Here is a 19,435-nt window from a genome sequence, read left to right on the forward strand (position 1 = left end):
AGCCCAAAGATAGACTTCAACAAGATGAAATCTCAGTAGATGAATGGATCAAGAAAATGTGGTATATATACACAATGGAATTCTATGCCTCCATCAGAAAGAATGACATTGTCCCATTTGTTAGGAAATGGAAAGACTTGGAAAAAATTATATTAAGTGAAGTAAGCCAGGCCCAAAGAAACATAGATCCCATGGTTTCCCTTATTTGCAACAATTAGTATATGTCTGAGTCAAGCAGAAAAGGTCAGATAAGTTGATGTTAGGTGAAATGAATCCCAAGATAAGGAGACAAGTGGTTTTTATCTTTCTTGTTATTGTTTCTAACATATTTATTTATGAATTTTTGTTTCTTTGTATAACCCCTGCTTTCACTGTATTTGATGTTGGTATAATTTGTGCAGGGGAAGGGAAAAAACAAATTGTTTAAATAGGGATACAAGTGGACCCATTGCAACAATGAGACGTACAAGTTGTATGTCGAAAATGAACTTTACAACTTTGGTGGGGGGGGGAGGATTGGGTGTGGGGGCCGGGGGGGAGGATGGGATCGGAAGGGGAAACAAAGGAGGAGGCAGCAATGCTTGATAAGAAATGTACTCATTATCTTGCCCATGTAATTGTAACCCCTCTGTATGGCATTTTCACAATAAAAAAAAATCTCAAAAAAAATTAAGTGAAGTAAATCAGGCCCAGAGAGCCATGTCTATACAAATTTATTAACTGAAATATGGTAGATTCAAGGGAGAACTCAAATAGTGTAATTCCTTAGAAAAGCAAAGGCAAAGTTCAAGAAAATAAACACCAGGCTACAGTACTTGAAAGGGGTAAGGTGGGATCAGGCGGAAAAGGGTAGACAAATGAAGTCAATAATTCAGTATATATCCTGCCAAATTAAGATGAGGGAAGGGCTGGGATAGAGAGGGATGGGTGAGAACATTAAAGGGAGGACATTAATCAAGATGCATTATATTTGTAAGCTGCTTTGTTAAATGGAAAAATCCTTTGGTGCCAGTCTGGGGCTTGAACTCAGGGCCTAGGCATGTCTCTGAGCTTTTTGGCTCAAGGCTACTGCTCTTAGTTCTCTACCACATGAGACAAAGCCCTATTTCCCGGCATTTTTGGTGGTTAATTGGAGATAAGAATCTCAAAGACTTTTCCTGTGTGGGCTGGCTTTGAACTGTAATCCTCAGATCTCAGCTTCTTGAATAGCCAGGATTATAGGCAGGAGCCACCAGTTCCTGGCTTTACTACATTTTGTAAGCATCAAGACCCAACAGACATATGCTATTATATCAGTTATGGTAGAACAGGTAATACCTAAGGATGAAAATAAAAAGAGAGAAAAAACTTCTTAAAAAACAAACACTAGATGTAGGGCTAGGAAGGTGGCTCAGTGGTAGAGTGCTTGCCTTGCATGCATGAGGCCCTGGGTTTGATTCCTCAGCACCACATAAGCAGAAAAACAAGGAAGTACTGCTGTGGCTCAAGTGGTAGAGCACTAGCCTTGAGCCTTGAGGGACAGTGCCTAGGTCCAGAGTTCATGCCCCACGACTGGCCAAAAAAAAAATAAAATAAATAACACTAGATGTATATGGTGGCTCATACCTATTAAACCCAGCATGTAGGAACTAAGGTAGGAGGATCATAAGTTTGAAACTAGCTGGAGCTATTACATAGCAAGCTTTTTGTGTCAAAAGCAAAAAGTAAAAGTTTAATGCTAGGGATGTAGCTCAGTGGTAGAATGCTTGCTAAGCATGTATAAAACCCAAGTTTCATCCTAGCCCCCCCCACCCCAAAACAAAAATAAACCCACAATACAGATTGACCCATTGTAACAATGAGATGTTCAAGACACTATGTTGAAAACAAACTTTACAACTTGGTGATGGGGGAGGGAGGAGTTGGGGAGCTGGGGAAGGAAGGCATGGTAGCGGAAAAACAAAGGAGGAAGTAACAATGCTCTATAGGAAATGTACTCATTAGCTTATTCATATAACTGTAACCCCTCTGTACAGTATTTCTACAATAAAAAACATATTAAAAATAAACCCACAAACAATGGCAGAGGATAAACAAAAAGGTATATATTCATTTTTAAAAGAAACATCCATGATCAAATAAGGAAAAATGCTTGCATTTTTGTGCAGTTATTTTAATTGAAAATTTGTTATGCTTAGACATGTAATACATTTTTTGCTCTATGACCTAGAAAAGAGTGCTTGTCATTTGAAGTGCTTTGAGTATCAAAATATTAATTCTTTGAGACCATGTGGTATATGTAATGACAAATTGTCAACTTGAGTGATTAGAAAAATAACTTGTATTATTAGAATAGATTACAGTAAGCAACAGTATTTTAAAATATCTTTCCATTAATATCTTATAAATGATTCTGCGTTTTAGAGTTTTTAATCATTTAACTAATCCTTTTCTTTTTGGTCATAGGGCTTGAACTCAGAGCCTGGGTGCTGCTATCCCTGAGCTCTTTTGCTCTAGGCTAGTGCTCTACCTCTTTGAACCACAAGGTCCAGTTTTCTGGTTGATATTGGAGATGAATCTCACAGACTTTCCTGCTCAGGCTGACTTTTAACCATGATTCTCAGATCTCAGCCTCTTGAGTAGCTAGAACTATAGGTGTGAGCCACCGGCCCCCAGCCATTTAACTGATCTTGACTGTCAAGCAGTTGTAATTGCTGGAGTTTATTTTATGTTGGCAATGTGACTTTTATTTGGTAACAAATGCAAATAAAAAGTTGGAGCTATAAATCTATAGTTTCTTTCTTAAAAATAGTTTGTTATAATGTCTCACTTGCTTGCTTGCTTGCTTGCTTCTTCTGGTTCTGGGGCTTGAAATCAGGGTCTGGGCCCTGTCCCTGAGATTTTGTGCTGAATGCTAACACTCTACCATGTGGTTCACAGTTCCAGTTCTGGCTTTTTTTGGTGCTTAATTGGAGATCAGAGTCTTATAGACTCTCCTGCCTGGGCTGGCTTTGAACCGTGATCCTCAGATCTCAGCCTCTTGAGTAGCTAGGATTATAGGTGTGAGCCACCAGCGTCCGGCTACAATTTCTTTTTTAAAAGATCTATACCATTTTGGCCTGGAGACATTCTATATAAAGAAAAAGATAGTAAAAAATGTAGGTCAATGTATTAAAGAAAGAGCTAACATCACTTTCCTATGTATTATACAAAACTAATTATAGTGCATAGAATTCATTAATTTAATTTGCATTTTATCTTTGTTACAAAATGATATAAGAAATCTAAAATTCATATGATAAAAGTACATTTTCCCATAAAGAATAGTTTATTAAGTGGTGCCCAGTGAGAGCTTTATGTAGGGGATTTGAAACAATGCCTGGACTTCTCTAATCTTTTTCTACAACTGCACATTTCATTGCCTATCATTTAATAAAACAATTGAAATTACAGCCCAGCTTAATTGAATGAACATCCATTTTTGATTAAGTTAGATGTATAATCAGGAACCAAGAAGGCAAGCAAATGAGCTGATAGCAAGCTGCAACTGAAGTAAGGAAGACATAATCCAGGAAGCTTGTTCATGTTTGCATTGTTTCAGGTGTTAGGATTCTTTCAAAAGATGTTTGATGGTGTTCACAGCCCTTGAGCTCCATTTGGGGTCCTGACACAAATGTATGTAAACAGAGACAGAAATTATCTTTAGGAAGCTGTATCCACATCTGAAAATCTGTCCCATTTTCCGGAATGAAGGTGTTAGGAGGATCAAAAGGCTACTGGGAAAAATCTATCCATTCAAAGAAGGTTGGTAATAAAAAGTTTTATTACAACTAGATAAAATACAGTAAACAATTAAATGGAAAAACAACAAAAGTAGATAATATGGAATGGACAAAAGTCATTTTCAAATGTTTTGATTTTTTTTGTGTGTGTGGCCAGCCAGTCGTGGGCTTGAACTCTGGGCCTGGGCGCTGTCCCTCAGCTCTTCAGCTCACAGCCAGCGCTCTACCACTTGAGCCACGGTGCCACTTCTGGTTTTCTAGTGGTTAATTGGAGATAAGCATCTCATGGACTTTCCTGCCGGGGCTGGCTTTGAACCATAATCCTCAGATCTCAGCCTCCTGAGTAGCTAGGATTACAGGTGTGAGCCACCAGCACCCAGTGTTTTGACTTTTGAGGCTCGGGCTCACTGTGCTGCTCAGGTTGGACTGAACTAGTTCTATAGATCAGGGTGGCTTTGAATTCACCATCCTCCGACCTCAGCCTTTCCAGTGCTCAGATTACAAGCATGCCTGACTTGCTCAATGAATCTTTTTTCTTGTCTAACAGTCATCTCTGTCTTTGTATCCATTAGTCAAAAGAAAATCACTCTTTCTTCCCCTTTGCTTTTTGGTGAACAGTGTCATGGGAATTTTCTCTTACCATGCCTCTGTTCTTCCCTGTGAATTTCTAGAGTTACAGCCTGTAATCCTCACAGCCCCTTCAACTGCCATGGTCGCCAAGCCAGACTGTAGTTTCTCCCTCTCACTTCCTTCTTTTCCTTCAGACTTTGAGTCTTCCTGCTAGTTACATCATTAGGAGGCTGGGTTCCTGCCTTCAGGGAATTATCTGATGGGTTGATCTGGAACTGATATAGCAATCCTGATAGGCATTCCAAGGAAGGCCTTGTGGGAAGTTATTGAAAAGGATTTCCTTCATATTATAATGAGAAGAAATCTTTCCCATGATATTGGGGTTTGAACTTATGGCCTTGCACTTTCTCATCGCGCATATTCATCTGGCGCTCTACCTCTTGAGCCAGACCTCCAAACCCCAGATTTTTGCTAGTTATTTTACAGATGGAGTCTAGCAGATTTTTCTGCCAGGGCTGGCTTCAAACAGTGGCCTTCTGCACCTTAGTCTCTTGAGGAGTTAGGGTCACAGGTCTGAGTCACTGATGCCCATCTTGGAAATAGCTTTCTGTCAGTTTTAAGATGGTCATGGGAGATGCTACCAACACTGTAACCATTTTGCAGCTCAAGATGGCTGGGCAGAGAGAACAAAGTGCTATTGATTTGCTAGCACTGTTCCCCTTGAGACTTCTTTACTCTGTGAGATAATGAAGCCTCAGGTTAAAGTCAAATGTAGTAGTCTAATGTTTCCTACATGTTGCCCTTTTTCTTCTTCTAACATGGCTTTCCCACTCTTCTCTCCAGAAGTCCCCATGAAGACATCCAAGATACTCACTCACTCACTTCCTGTATTTTATGCTTTTCCAGATCTCAAGCTACCCAAGAGATGCTCAGGGAATGGTGCTGAAATGGCTGAAACTGATACTGATAATCCACAGCCATGATCTGTATGATGTATACTAGTTATACAGCTCTTGTCCACATGCTTCTCTTTTTCTTGTAAGTAGCACCAGTGTCATGCTATGTAGCACAGTCCTCTTGGCCTTCATTTCTAGAGTGAGAAAATACACTTCATTTCAAAGCTGAGGATTATTAGAAATTTTCAGCCTTATGAAGCCACTGTTTCCATGAATAAATGGAAAGTATGCCTCAATATTCAAAGAGAATTGTCCTTCTTTTCTGGAATTTTGCTATATACATAGCAAAATGGGAGCTAGGCAGTAAGAGTGAAAAGACCCTTTATTTCACTCCAGCAGTTCTGTATGCTAAAATGAAGCAACAAAACCCCGCTCACAGTGATTCCACTTACTTGATCATTTTCTATCAAAAGCTCTACTGGGTTTTGGTCAACTATTTAGTAATTTTAGGTATTTTCTAAGGGTGCCATTTATGGTTGTGTTTATCTGAAGGCTCAACTTCTTAGGTTTTAAAGGGTTTCTTCAAAGCATAATGCTATCCCAAAAATCAAAAGAATTTTCTAGTCTCCTGCTTCACAGAAAAATGTAAACGCTGAATATATGAAAGGATAAAACTGTCACAATTAAAATCTACCCTATCAAATTAAAGATGAAATTTTGAATGATTGCCTAGGGTATAAGTTCTATGAGGTAGTTTATTCCACAAACTACTGAGAGGAGAAACTGGTACGAGTGTTCTCCATTCAGTAAGTCATCCCAGCAAACTATTACATGCTCCTCAAAGAGCATTTCCCAGGACACAGCCTTCCTGTACTTGCCACTGGGTGTTCCACACCAAGCTACCACTTTGCACTTGATCAAGAAGAATGCTCTGGTCTTTAAAATTCTAACAGTTCAAGCCCCATGACCGACAAAAAAAAATTAAAACTCTAACAGTCTCCAGCAAAGGTAAATATCACTGGAAATCAACTTTTTTTTTTTCCGTCAGAAAACACTCCAAAAGAAATCACATTGGCTTATGGGTGCAAAAGTGCAAACCAAGGCAGGCTTAGCCTCCATCCAACATTTTATATGGCTGTGTTGTGACAGGTGGTTCAATATTTTAAGGGGATCTGTGTGCATTTGGAGAAGCAAGTTGCATTAAATTCAACAAGTATCTCTTAAGTGCCTGATACATGCTAGAGAAAGTTTGGGGTAATTGGGAGTACCTTAATGAATAAATGACAGTTCTGAGAAAAAGCAAGACTTGTGAGACTAGCTTGGAGGGTGACAAGATAGAAAGATGAAGAAAACTTAGCAGTCACAACTCCAGGGAAACAGACTAAAGACAGTGGGGGAAAAAAATCCCAGGCACAAGATGCTTCTGCTCCCTCTGGCCTGAATATGATGCCAGTGGCACAGGTGCTCTGTCTTCGCAGGCTGTGATGAGGGGAGAAGGCTTAGGCAGGAGCACAGACTGTGCTGAAGCCATCAGATGGGGCCTAGCATTAGGTGAGTGAATACTTAGATCAGTCCACAGGTGTTAATATTGCTAAAGATCCCCTTCAAACTGGGTTCAATACATATTCAAATTGGGTTTGATATATTTTCTCTCTTCTCAAATGGACACTGCATCTGAAAAGCCATAACAGTGTCTCTCTTTTTTGCTTGTGGGGAGGCATGAGTTTGTAGAAATAATTCACCTAGTTGCTCAGTGCTTAGTCAGATGACCTTGGTTTGTTCCTCATGAAACAGTGGTAAAATTGAGGTATGCCATTGATGTATCTAACAACTAGCCCGATCTCTAGAATCACACACTTTTAAAAAAAAGAAAATGAAACCCAGAGACAGTTGTCAGGATACACTGGCAAAATTTCAGATAACTGCTTGACTCCTATTGACTTGGCATGGAAACGAGGCTGTAAGAAAACACATTGCCACTCAACAATCTCTAGTCCCATCCATTCTCTGCAAATGAGTCACTGAAATCAATTGAATAATACAGGGTAGAGAAGGTGGGGAAAGTGAGAGTAAGCAAGGAGGTCATTCTGATTCAAGTTCTGTAGAAACATATGTTGAACCCTATGGCACAAGCCCTTTGAACAATTAGCTTTCTTTAAAAAAAATGGATCATGTCCAAAATGTGGATACTAAGGAGGGTGAAAGAAGGTGAATATGGCCAAAATACTTTATGTATATATGTGAACAATGGGGTTTGTTGAGACTGGTTTAGGAGGAGGGAAGGGAAGGAGTCTGATTAAGGAACATTTTATGTGTATATGGACATGTTAACATGAAGTCATCTTGTCAGTTGTGGGGCTTAACTCTGGGCCTGGGCAACTGTCCCTGAGCTCTTCAGTTCAAGGCGAGCATTCTACCACTTGAGCCACAGCGCCATTTCTGGTTTTCAGGTGGTTCATGGGAGGTAAGAGTCTCATGGACTTTTCCTGCCCAGGCTGGCTTTGAACTGTGATCCTTAGATCTCAGCCTCGTGTGTAGCTAGGTTTACAGGTGTGAGCCACCAGTTCCTGGTTCTGAAATCCTCTTTTGTAGCTAATTGATACAAATAAAAATGTGGGAAAAAAACAAAATATCATCTCACAAAAAGGAGAAACAAATGTATTTCACACTAGGGAATGAAGAGCAAAATTTGGCTTCTCAGCTTGGAATCTTCATTACAGCTTTGACCTTTACTCTTTGTAGTACTCAGTGGGAATTTCCCATGTGTACTGAGCGAGCCCTAGCTCAGGCTGATGAGCAGTGGAGTGGGAACACGCTGGCTTTCCCACGTCTCGACCGCACTGGAGTTTTTGTCAGCCTCCAAGGATGGCGCCTTTTCTTCCTTGCCCTTCCTCATAAATGCTGTAGTGAGAGTCATGTGACACCAGTCATTAGGATGAACTGACAGTTTTCTCCAGTCTGCTCTGAAGCTCTTACTAATTCCAAGAGCTACGATACACTTTGTGTGGGATCTGCAGTATCCGTTACAGAAGTCATGGCTTCAGAATAATTAGCGTGCCACGGATGTAGTCAGCGAATGCTTTCTGTTTGGGATAATACCCACAGCCATTTCTAGAAACAAATGACTCTTTTATTTCCAGAGAGTGTCATTTTATGTCAACCAGTTTTGAGATAGTTGTCAACAACAGAAATGGAGAGCCATGGTTTTGAGGTCTGGGGAATCTTAGAACATGGAGCATGTACTCACTTGACACTAAGTTGGAAATGAACTATACAACTTGGGGTGGGGAAGGGAGTAGGGCACGGTATGTGGGAGAAAAAGAGGGAAGGGGTAACTGTTTAAGAAGAAATGTACTCATCACCTTATTTACGTAACTGTAACACCCCCTCCCATTCATCACCTTTATAATAAAGATAGAAAAAAAAGAAACACGGATCATGAACTGCAACTACAACAAAAGTACATTTTGTCTATCAATATAGAGTTGCAGTAATTACTCAACAAGTAATCACTGAGTACCATCTCTTACCAGGTACTTTCTAGGTGCTTTGGATTTCAGTAAACAGAATAAAAACAACAATCTTGGCCTTCAACCCTCTATTCTGTTAGTTTCCAATAAACGCGATAAATAGGTAAATTATAGAGTGAATTAAAAGGTAACAAACGCTACGGCAAAACAACAAAGAATAGGGTTAGTGCCCGGGAGCATGTGTCATCCACAGGAGTTTGGGTAGGCTTTGTTTTCAAGGTGATGCCTGAATTGGTTATAATAGAACAAATACCTTAGCACTTCAGTATCATAATAGCAGCTATTCCAATTATTTTAGTGTCTTGTATATGTCAGATCTTTCCTTGAAGCCTTAAAATGTCCTTTAGAATTGTGAAAATAATCCAGAAAAGTAGATCCATTAATCTTATTTATGTACAACAGCAAAAGCAAGGCTTAGGGACATTAAATGTGGGACCTGAGGTTATATTGGCAAATAAATGGCTGAACAGCAATCTGAATTTGGCTCACTCATTGACATCTAAATTTTGGCAACACATGGTCTTTTCAGCTAACCAGTGTTTGCCCAAATTCTGACCAGAATCTTGCCGCACCCCCCCTCACGGCTAATGTTCATTAGAAAGTATAGATTCATGAGCCCCACGTTCAGTATGTCAGTGCTACTCAAGCCAGTTCTTTGGAGAGGAGCCTAGGAACCTGAATGTTTAACACCTGTCCTTGCCATCTCTGCTGCTTGTTTATGTTTGACAAAAACGATTATAATCTGCTGCTGCACGATGGGTGTTATCATGACCTATTTCCAACTCTAGGACTTCCATACCAGCGCCCCAAAGCAAACAATCAGTGCAAGACTTAACTAGCGCAACTTACTTACACCCCCTCCTTCAAACCAAATCACTGCAGTGCTGAGAGTGGAACCTAGGGCTTCCTGATATACCCTCCCCCCACCCCCAGCTCCAATTCTGAGCCTTCAGTTTCATGTTAGCCTTTGAACCACATGTTAGTCTCGGAACCTAGGTGTCTCGTCTCTTCTGTATTCTGAGTCAAAACTTACCTCTTTTCTGCCTCTTGCTATTAACTCAGATTTTTAACCACAGCAGAGAGTTAATCTTAGCTTTGGAAGATGGACATTTGGAACAATGTTTGGGTCCTTTCCAAACCTCTGGGGGTTTCTAGATCTCTTCCATTAGTTCTTCTATGGAATCATTGCCCGCAGGAGATATTATGCTTCCGAGGACAAGCTGATCACAATCTCCCCTAGCAAGTCTTGCTTTCTAGTATCAATGGAGGCAGTGTCTCCATTACTGAGCTCATAAACCTTTCTAAGAACCATAAAGCTTCAAAATTGCTAACTACCTTTAGCTATTGGGCCCTTTTGAAGCTTCTCTAAAAAGCAAACCCAAACTATGCATGTATGTATGCATACGTGTGTATAGAGACACACACATACATAAAGTTGTCTTTTATTCTCCACCCACACAGACCAGTTTTTTCACCAAACACCAACAGATTCTGAAATGCCAATTATGTTAAGGGCATCAAAAATGTAATGAAATTCATTGTGTTACCCCTTGATAACCAAATCATAGTTCCTATGATTCATCTAAGGAGATTAAGAATGATTATATTAACGATGAACTTACTCTGAGGAAGACATACTTAATTCCCTTAGGTCTAAACTTTTCACATTTGTATAGGTAGCAACTGGTAATATGGAAATCCTATATCACATTGCTACCATTGAGCCATTCACTAATTCAACCAATATTTACTTTGTTCTCATCATGTCCTATAATGGGAACAATTACAGGAATAATTCAGTAAAGAAAGTAGGTGGAAATTGACCCCAAAATTACATTTTGGGGAGGAAACAAACAAACAGAAGAAGTTAGTAAATCTCTCCACTAGAGAGCAAAAAGGTAGGAAATGGGCATAGGGAGAAAAGTCATGTATGTGTTGCGGAGTATGAAGGTAGTGGCAGAAAGTTGCATATTAGGCAAGATGTCAAGAAAGGCCTCTTTAAGATGTAAAGGCCATAATTTAGGGGCCAGATCTGGTGGCTTATGCCTATAATCCGAGCTACCTGGGGTTGAGATAAGAAGACTCAGATTCAGGCCAATCTAGGCAGAAAGTTGGTGAGATCCCAACATAAAAGCTGAGTAAGGTAGTGTGTATTTCTAATCTCAGCTACTTCAGAAGTGGAGGTAGAAAGATCTCTGGTCCAAGGCCAGACCAGGCAAAAACATATGACCAAATATATACAAAAAATAACTAGGGCTGGGAAAGTGGCTCAGTGGTAGAGTGCTTGCCTCGCATGCCTGAGGCCCTTAGTTCAATTCCTAAGCACCACATAAGCAGAAAAAGCTGGAAGTGAAGCTGTGGCTCAAGTGGTAGAGCGCTAGCCTTGAGCTGAAGAGCTGAGGGACAGGGCCCAGGCCCAGAGTTCAGGCCCCACAACCGACAAAAAAAATAACTAAAGAAAAGAAAATGCTGTGGGCATAGTTCAAGTGGTACAGCATTTTGGCTAGCAAGCACGAGGCCCTGAATTTAAACCCTATTACTAACACAAAAAAGACTACAACTTAGGAATGCCAATTTGAGTTACTACCATCTAAGAGAATTTCCATAACCGTTTCTGCAGAGATTGTATTTGGAAAAGGGGAAATACTGATATTTTTCTGCTGTTCTTAGCTTTGGAGGAGGCTAGGAAGAGTTCTGCTAGTATCTGAGGTGAGAAAAAAATGCACAATGCTTTGTGGTTTCATATAAAAGAAAACATTGCTTAGAATACAAAATTTTGAGAATTGAAATAAGATTGATGGGAGATATTATTTTGTTAAAAAGAAGTCCAGAGAACATGAAGTAATGCCAAGAGTACTTGGCAAGATGATATGGGACTTAAAACTTGATGAAAATGTTGAAAACATCAGACACTTGATTTGTCTAAATATGTAATTAATTATGAGGATTTGGGCTGAAGTGTGAAATTTTTATAAAGACAATGACTAATTCAACATTTTTGAGAGCTGACCATTTACAACACAAGGACAATGATTCAGAGCAAAAAAGAAGAGCAAGATACTAGTCCATCTCAGTGAACTTTTCACCATGGTCATCCATTTCCTTTACCTTCTGGGCATCTAGCCAGAATACACTTTCCAGCCTTTCTTGCAGTTAAGTATGCCTGTAAATACATTCTGGCCAATGGGATTTCAGTATATATGATGGATGGTCCTTCTGGATTTGACCATCAAATCCTAGGTATGGCAGAGTCTCACTGTGCAAGGAGTTGTAGTTCTTAAGTTGCCACCTGGAAGGCTGCCTGCCAAATATCTGATTAAGCATTATGTCAACAGAATACTTCTGTCTATGGTATTAAAGTTCTGCAACTCAAGAGAGCTCATGTTAACCAACTAATATAATTATTCATTAACACTCACACAGACATTTACAGTTTGCATAATATTTTCACAGACTGAATGATTCTGGTAACCACTCTGGGATTTAGTCCTATTTTTATCTTTCCCATTTCACAGGAGTTGAAATTGATGCTTACTTGAAGTACTCGTTCATAGTCCCATAGGTAAGACATCCAAGGAAACTATTCTAAACAACTGGCTCTCAGATTTCCAAAATAAATGAGTACAAGACAAACCTAGGAGCCAAGTGCTGGTGGTTAATGCTTGTAATTCTCGCTACTAAGGAGGCTGAGATATGAGGATTAGAGGTTGAAAGTCCAAGAGAATCTTACCTACAATTAATCAGCAAAAAACCTGGAAGTAGAGCCGTGGCTCAAGTGATAGAGCACCAGCCTTAAGCAAAAACAAACAAAAAAAAACTGAAAAGACAGCGCACAGGCTCTGAGTTCAAGCCTTAGTGTGGTCACAAAGGGGGAAAACATGGAAAAAGAATTAAATGCAAGGTATTTGCTAAGCTTAGGCTACTACTTAGGGACACTCAAAAGAGGCAATTAACATTTTTACGTTGAAGAAGTCACTAAAGGCTCTAGTGGAACAGATGGGCTTTACAATGCTTGTAGAGTAACAAGAGAAATGGGAGAAGCAACACAGATATTTCCTGTAAATTCTGACATGCAATATGAGAGGAGAACAGAAATAGAAGAGAATTGGCATTTGTTCTAATGTTTCAAGGGAAGTTGGAGCAAGCAATGCAGTTTTATGAAGGAAAACAGGAACTGGTAATTCAATACAACTCAAAAAAAATATTTCTTGACTGCTTGCCAGATGGAAGGCCTTCCAAGAGAGAACAGAGGATACAGCGAGGAGATAACAAGGGCACAGCCCTTGTTTTAAATGCCCTTCTAGTCTAGTAGGGGAAATGGTCATAAATGGCTGCAGCATAATGGTGAGATAAACATCAAGGAGAACAGCATTGAGGATCAAGAGATAGAGCAGTAGCATAGGAGGCAACATGGGAAGGACAGGGGAAGTAGATGTGAAGCAGGAGGCCGAACGTTGGGATTGATCCTAGAGCAGGTGACACCACTGAGGTTGATTACGAACACATGGATTGATGAAGACCATAAACAGACTGTTAAAAAAAGTTTTATCAATATTTTGAGCAAGGACTACTGTTATATAAAGATCATTCACTTTCTTCCAAATGTAATTAGTCTTTAGAGGACCAAAATAAAGTTTGTAATTCTAGTATGTATGTTAAGCAATGACTCACAAACAACATTTGACATTATAGTTAGGAAACAGTTTTGTGTGGACTGGTATTGGGTCTTGAATGGCTTTTTCACTCAAGGCTGGTGCTCTACCACCTGAGCCACACCTCTACTTTCAGTTAGGAAATTTCTTATTCTTCTAAACCTGTCAGACTTTCGAGGAATTCAATCACTTGCCAGCATTGCAAAACAGAAAGTGATGAACTTGAACTTTACTGTACAACAGGCAACCAATAGACAGCTGCTGCTGAAGGGTCACCTACCATGAACAGGGACTCGTAATTTTCAATCATCTTCTGCACCACAGCGATAATGGCCGTGCTCTCTTCAGCTCGGGCAGAGCTCTGGACCGAAAATTCTTTGTCTGATGACTTTTGCTTGTGTAGCAGATTGGGTCCAAATATGGTGGCCAAGTTCAGAGATGTCATTTTGTTCCCTGTGACCTATAGGAGAAGAGAACACAAGGACTATTGTTATGTTTGTTACTTGAGATTCTAGGTGGCTGCATAATCTAGGAAACTTTGTCTTTTGCATTTCCCTTGTCCCCCACAAAGACAATATTATCTCTGTTAGAATCTATCCATTTCCCTTTTGCTTTGTACCTTGAAGATCAGGCCATCCTAATAGAATATGGAGTAAAAAATTTGTAACTCTAAGCTATTTATTGTGAGGCTAGTATTACATAAACTTCCTATTTTGTCAGTACTGAAAATATCAATGCCTATCTATCCATTATCCCTTTACCCATAACCTCTCCATTGATCTAGCCACTCAATGTCTATGTTTGGCTCAGTAATTTACATGGATTTTAATTATTTTCAAACATTTCCAACAATAATCATAGCACAGGCCTTATTTTAAAGGGCTCATTTGTTTTTGTATGTGCTGGTCCAGGGGCTTGAACTCAGGCTCTGGATGCTGTCCCTGAGCTCTTGTGCTCCATTTCCAGCCTTTCCATTTCCAGCCTTTTGGAGATAAGGGTCTCACAGACTTTCTTGCCTGGGCTGGCTTCAAACTGCAATCCACAGATCTCAGCCTCCCAGGCAGCTAGGAGTACAGGATGAAAGGGCTCGCATTTTAGGAAGGAAATACACCTGCCATTTTCAGGCAGTGAGCACAAACAGTCCTCCATTCTAGGGACTCTCGGGACTTCAGGGACTGTAGCACAGAAGTGGCTATATATGTATAAGATCTGAAAGGAAGAATAGATTTTGCTAGCCTGCAAAGCAGGAAATCTGGAGAAAGGGCAATTTCACGGTGAAGTGAATAATGAAACTAGCAATAGCATTTGATATAGATCAAGTAGAGACAGCAAGCTCATGTGACAGGAGTGCTGCCTGCGTGGAGAGAGAGGAGGAACCTCAGGGCCAGAGGAGTCTCAACAGAGGAGAAGGGACAGCATACTGGTCTCTTTTAAGGTGTGATCTGAGGTCTAGTGGGGGAATATAGTGAAGTGTTTCTATCTGGACCATGCGGCCTTGTCTAGGATCTAGCAGCTAGCTTCTGAACTAAGATCAGAAAAGTAGGATTGAAGAACAGCTTCCAATGTCAGCAGGGCAGAAAAGGATTGAGAACATTCACGCTGAAGGTAAGGTCTCCAAGTGGAAGGACTAGGAGAGGAACATGAAGGCCTAAGGTGGGATTTGTTAGGTTCCAACAGCATAAATGAGGACAGTTAATGAAGCAGAGAATGGGTCAGTCATTCCCAGAATAAAGGCTACTTGTATCTGGGAAGACACTAAGGGAATTTCAAGTGTGTGCTCCTCGGTAGCAGATGTTCAGTGAGATATTTTCAAGGTCAGAACGGCCCATGGTGCTGATGGTTAACCACACAGCCTTTCCAGTAGAGGGTCAGGAAGTCGAAATGCAGATGCTTTCTTCAAAAGTTCTTACCAAGAAAGAGGAAGGAGAGATATGGAAGGAACTAAAAGAGAGCACTAGGTGAAGGAAGGGAACTGTGTGGTAACTTTAAGTAAAAAATAAAAAGTAAAAAATAAGCAAACAGAAGCACATAGAAGCAGAATGCCCATAATTCTATTAATTGCAAAAATCAGCTTTTCAGATGTTTTCCTATATGCATGAGTACATATATAGCCATGCTATTATTTCTTTCCTGTGTCACATGGCATTCTTATTGTATAACTTGCTTATTAGCTACATTTTTTACATTTGGTTTTATTTTTGAAGGAGCATACATTAAAAATATGAGGGAGTTTCCTTGCAACAATTCCATACCCACATATAGTAATACCCTCCATTATAGTCTAGCTCTCCTGCTCTCTCCTCCCCCTTTTTGTTCTTTTTTAAAAAATCTTTTTGATGTCATTTTTCTCTCTCACATTTTTATTAGCAATATTTGTGTATAAGGAGCCTTCATTCTGAGCAGTCCAAATATGTGTTACATTAATCTCTCACTTTCCAAAAAGTTATCTCTTTTCAATCTTTTGTTGTTGTTGTTGTTATTGGTTGTGGGGCTTGAATTCAGGGTACAGGCACAGTCTCTGAGCTTTTTCACTCAAGGCTAGTGCTCTATTACTTTGAGCCACAGTGCCACTTCTGGTTTTCTAATGATTAATTGGAGGTAAGAGTCTCACAGACTTTTCTTCATGGTATGGCTTCGAAGTGTGATCTTCAGATCTCAGCCTCTCCAGTAATTAGGATTACAGGTGTAAGCCACAGGATCCCAGACTTCTCTCTTCAATCTTTATTGGCTCCTAGTATCCCATTGTATGAATAGATCATGTTTTGTTTTAACCACAGCCCACAACCAACATATAAATGTTGTGTTTCTTTTTTCTATGTGTACTCATCCTGGGGCTTGAACTCAGGGCCTGGGCACTGTCCCTGAGCTTTCTTGCCCAAGGCTAGTACTCAACTACTTGTGTCACAGCTCTACTTCCAGCTTTTTTGGTAGTTTGGAGATAAGAATCTCACAGACTTTCCTGTGTAGGCTGACTTTGAACTGCAATTCTTAGATCTCAGCCTTCTGAGTGGCTAGGATGACAGGTGCAAGCCACCAGCGCCTGGCCTCACTGTGTGCTTTAGTGTGGTGTCATTATAGTAACTGGTAGAAAATACCCTCCAAACCACATTTTGTGAGTTTTGTTGAGCACTGTCTTAGGAGTAATTCCTATAAGTTCAATTATTATAATAAGGAATATGAACACTCCTAAAAGCCCAGAGATTCTTTTTTCTTATTTGCCTCTTTTTCACAAAGGAGGGAGAGCCTGGGTAAGTTTTGCTAGACCAGTTTCTCTACATTGACACTAGTGACATTTGGAGTCAGATCCTTCTTTTCTTGGGGGAGTGCCCTGTGTATGGTAGGATTTTGAATGGCCTCAGCCCTCAAAATGCTAGCAGCATCCCTCCATCTCCAGCTGGGACAACTGCAAATATAGTGCGCTCTCTCTCTCTCTCTCTCTCTCTCTCTCTCTCTCTCTCTCTATATATATATATATATATATATATATATATATTCTATGAGTCCTAATTTATCCTGATTGAGAACTATTGGTCTGTTTGATTTCTTTTTTTTTTTTTTTTGCCAGACTTGGGGCTTGAACTCAGGGTCTGGGCACTGTCCCTGAGCTTCTTTTGCTCAAGGCTAACACTCTACAGTGCCACTTCTGACTTTTTCTGTGTGTTTGTGTGGAACTGAGGAATCCGAACCCAGGGCTTCATGAATGCAGGGCAAGCATTCTACCACTGAGCCACCTTCCCAGCCTGGTCTGTGTGAATTTTTATTTCTCTTGTCAATATTAGCTGAGACTCTAGAGCTTTCACGAATAAGATTTCTTTCCTCTGTGATGATCAACCCAGCCTTTAAGAAGCATGTAGGAACTGGGCATAGAAGTTAGGAGTCCTAATGGGAGCCAAAGAGGGTTCCCTGAGTCCCACCCTCACCCAGACATACCCCGAACTGTTGCCTGTCCGATCCTGCAGCCCCTGCATGCCACCTGGCTTGCTTCACTTTGTAGAAAGTGTTTTCAGGTAAATGCTTTGCTGCCGGGGAAACTATTTCATGTAGTAAACACTAGGTATTTGAAAAATCAAAGGGTCCTGTTTTACAGGCCCTTCAGTGATCTTTCCTGGGTTTGATTTCATTTTTCTGAAACTTGGCAAGTTTTCATTTATTTTTTAGTTCTCTTCCTGGAAATGCATGGTTAAGGATAAAATTAAGTATCATTTTCAACTTCTTTCTTTCTTTTTTTTTTTTTAGAATTTGCATCAGCATTGCTTCTACTCCTCCTTTTAAAGTAACATTAGGGCTTTTCTCCTTTTTAAAAAGTATTGACAAATAGACTTTTTTGTTTTCTCTGTAAAGAATGTTTAGTCCAAGAAGAGTGGCGAGTCCAGAGTGCTGCTTCTGCTCTTCACTTCTCTGGTTGCTATTTTGGAAATGCAGCTCCAACTGTCTCTATGACTTCACATCGATTCCAGCTGCAGACCGAGCTGCTATGTTTTGTTACTGCTTTTGTGTTGTTTAGTTTTATTGTTTTCAAACTGGAGACATGCTTCCAGACACCTTCCACCTTAGCTCCCCATGTTTCATCATCTAATTGTCCATATACAGTATGTCTAGGTAATATGTGCACTTAAGGCTAGGTCATTATTGCATGATTTCACTAGCCAGACAATTCAAAGAAAACTTTTATCTTCACTAAGCATCCTAGATCATGTCTAAGCCTCATATAAATAGCTCATATTTATTAAAAGTCTACAGACAGAAGACTAGGAGCTTTCCACAGATTATTCCCAACGCTTTCTCACTGTAAGCTTATGAAGAAGCAGCTGCTGTCATCCTTATTATAGACATGGGGTTGGTGCAGTGAAGTACAGAGCTTAAAGCCAGGAGGTAGGACAGCAAGAAGAGTGCTCCAGAAAGCACCCACCCAGGTGCCCCACTCCTGTTCACTCTTGCTTGGCAAGGGGGATGGAAAAATGAGTACTAAAGCAGGGCTGGAGGAGATGGAGGCAAAGGAGGCACTAATCCTGCCAAAATCCCATAGCCAACTTCGCATTTCCTAGAGGCACATACCTCTACAAAGATCAGCTCTACCCTGATTCTTTTTGCCTCCAACCCAGACCTTTTGAGAATGTGATGCCAAATTAGTGTGTACTCATACCACATTTTCCATGAAATGCCAGGGGCTTATGGGATTCTGAACAAAATCATTGCTCAGGAGGTTTCAATTTTGCTACTATATTCTTTCTAGAAGAAATGAAATGTTTCTCGCATTTGGGAAATGCTCCTTTCCCTATGTTGCAAAAGAAATAGCAAACTAAATAAAATGGAATAAAACAAAACACAAGATAACAATAAACCCCCCACAACTCAATACAATATCACTGTTTTCCACCCAAATAGCTCCAACCGTCCTTTTTTTTAGACATCTTTACAATCCCATTAGCTAATTGCATTGAGTTTTAAGCATCTTTTAGAGAGGAAATGTCATTCTCATTTTCATGTGAGGAGGCTCAGCCTTCCCTGGTCCCCACTCTGAGTTCCTTCCTCTTTCTCTCATTCATAAAGTAAAGGTCTTGCAGGAACGTGCTAACAGGGCCTCATCAGTCTTTAGTTTGATTATCTGGGTTAATTGTCATCTATGCTACAATCCACAAATAAATAGCTAACCTAGACGAAGAAATAGGTGAGAGAAAACTTTGAAAATGCTTTTTTTTTTTTACCATATTTTACAGTTTTTTTTTCACCCTACTCTAATCTGTCTATTGTTTGATCCTTACTTGCTCATGTCAAGCCAACAAAGAAATACTAAGCAAAGAACCTCTCTTTTTTTCTGTCCCTTAACTTACTCCAGAGGAGTTTAGCTTTCTCTATGTCATCCTTCTACAGCTCATCTTTTTGTATCTCCTCTATGGAACGCTTTTTAATCTTGTAGTCCATTTTTTATGCCGCCTTCTCTCAATTTCTGCAGCGATTACAAAATCTTATCTACTTCTACGTTTGCTTTCGGTCCTCTGCTCCTCTGCCTCCTACATGCCATAGCA

General features: G+C 40.1%; 1 protein-coding gene across 1 annotated transcript in view; it reads right to left on the minus strand.

The window, feature by feature from the left end:
• Nucleotides 1-19,435, minus strand: part of Arhgap6 (Rho GTPase activating protein 6) — a 439,497-nt gene that overhangs the window by 26,972 nt on the left and 393,090 nt on the right. Inside the window, exon 9 of the mRNA XM_013032153.1 lies at nt 13,690-13,869. Coding sequence (XP_012887607.1) covers nt 13,690-13,869 — 180 coding nt within the window. The remainder of the gene's footprint in view (nt 1-13,689; nt 13,870-19,435) is intronic.

This window comes from Dipodomys ordii, unplaced genomic scaffold, assembly GCF_000151885.1.
Source record: "Dipodomys ordii isolate 6190 unplaced genomic scaffold, Dord_2.0 Scaffold150, whole genome shotgun sequence".
NCBI lineage: Eukaryota > Metazoa > Chordata > Mammalia > Rodentia > Heteromyidae > Dipodomys > Dipodomys ordii.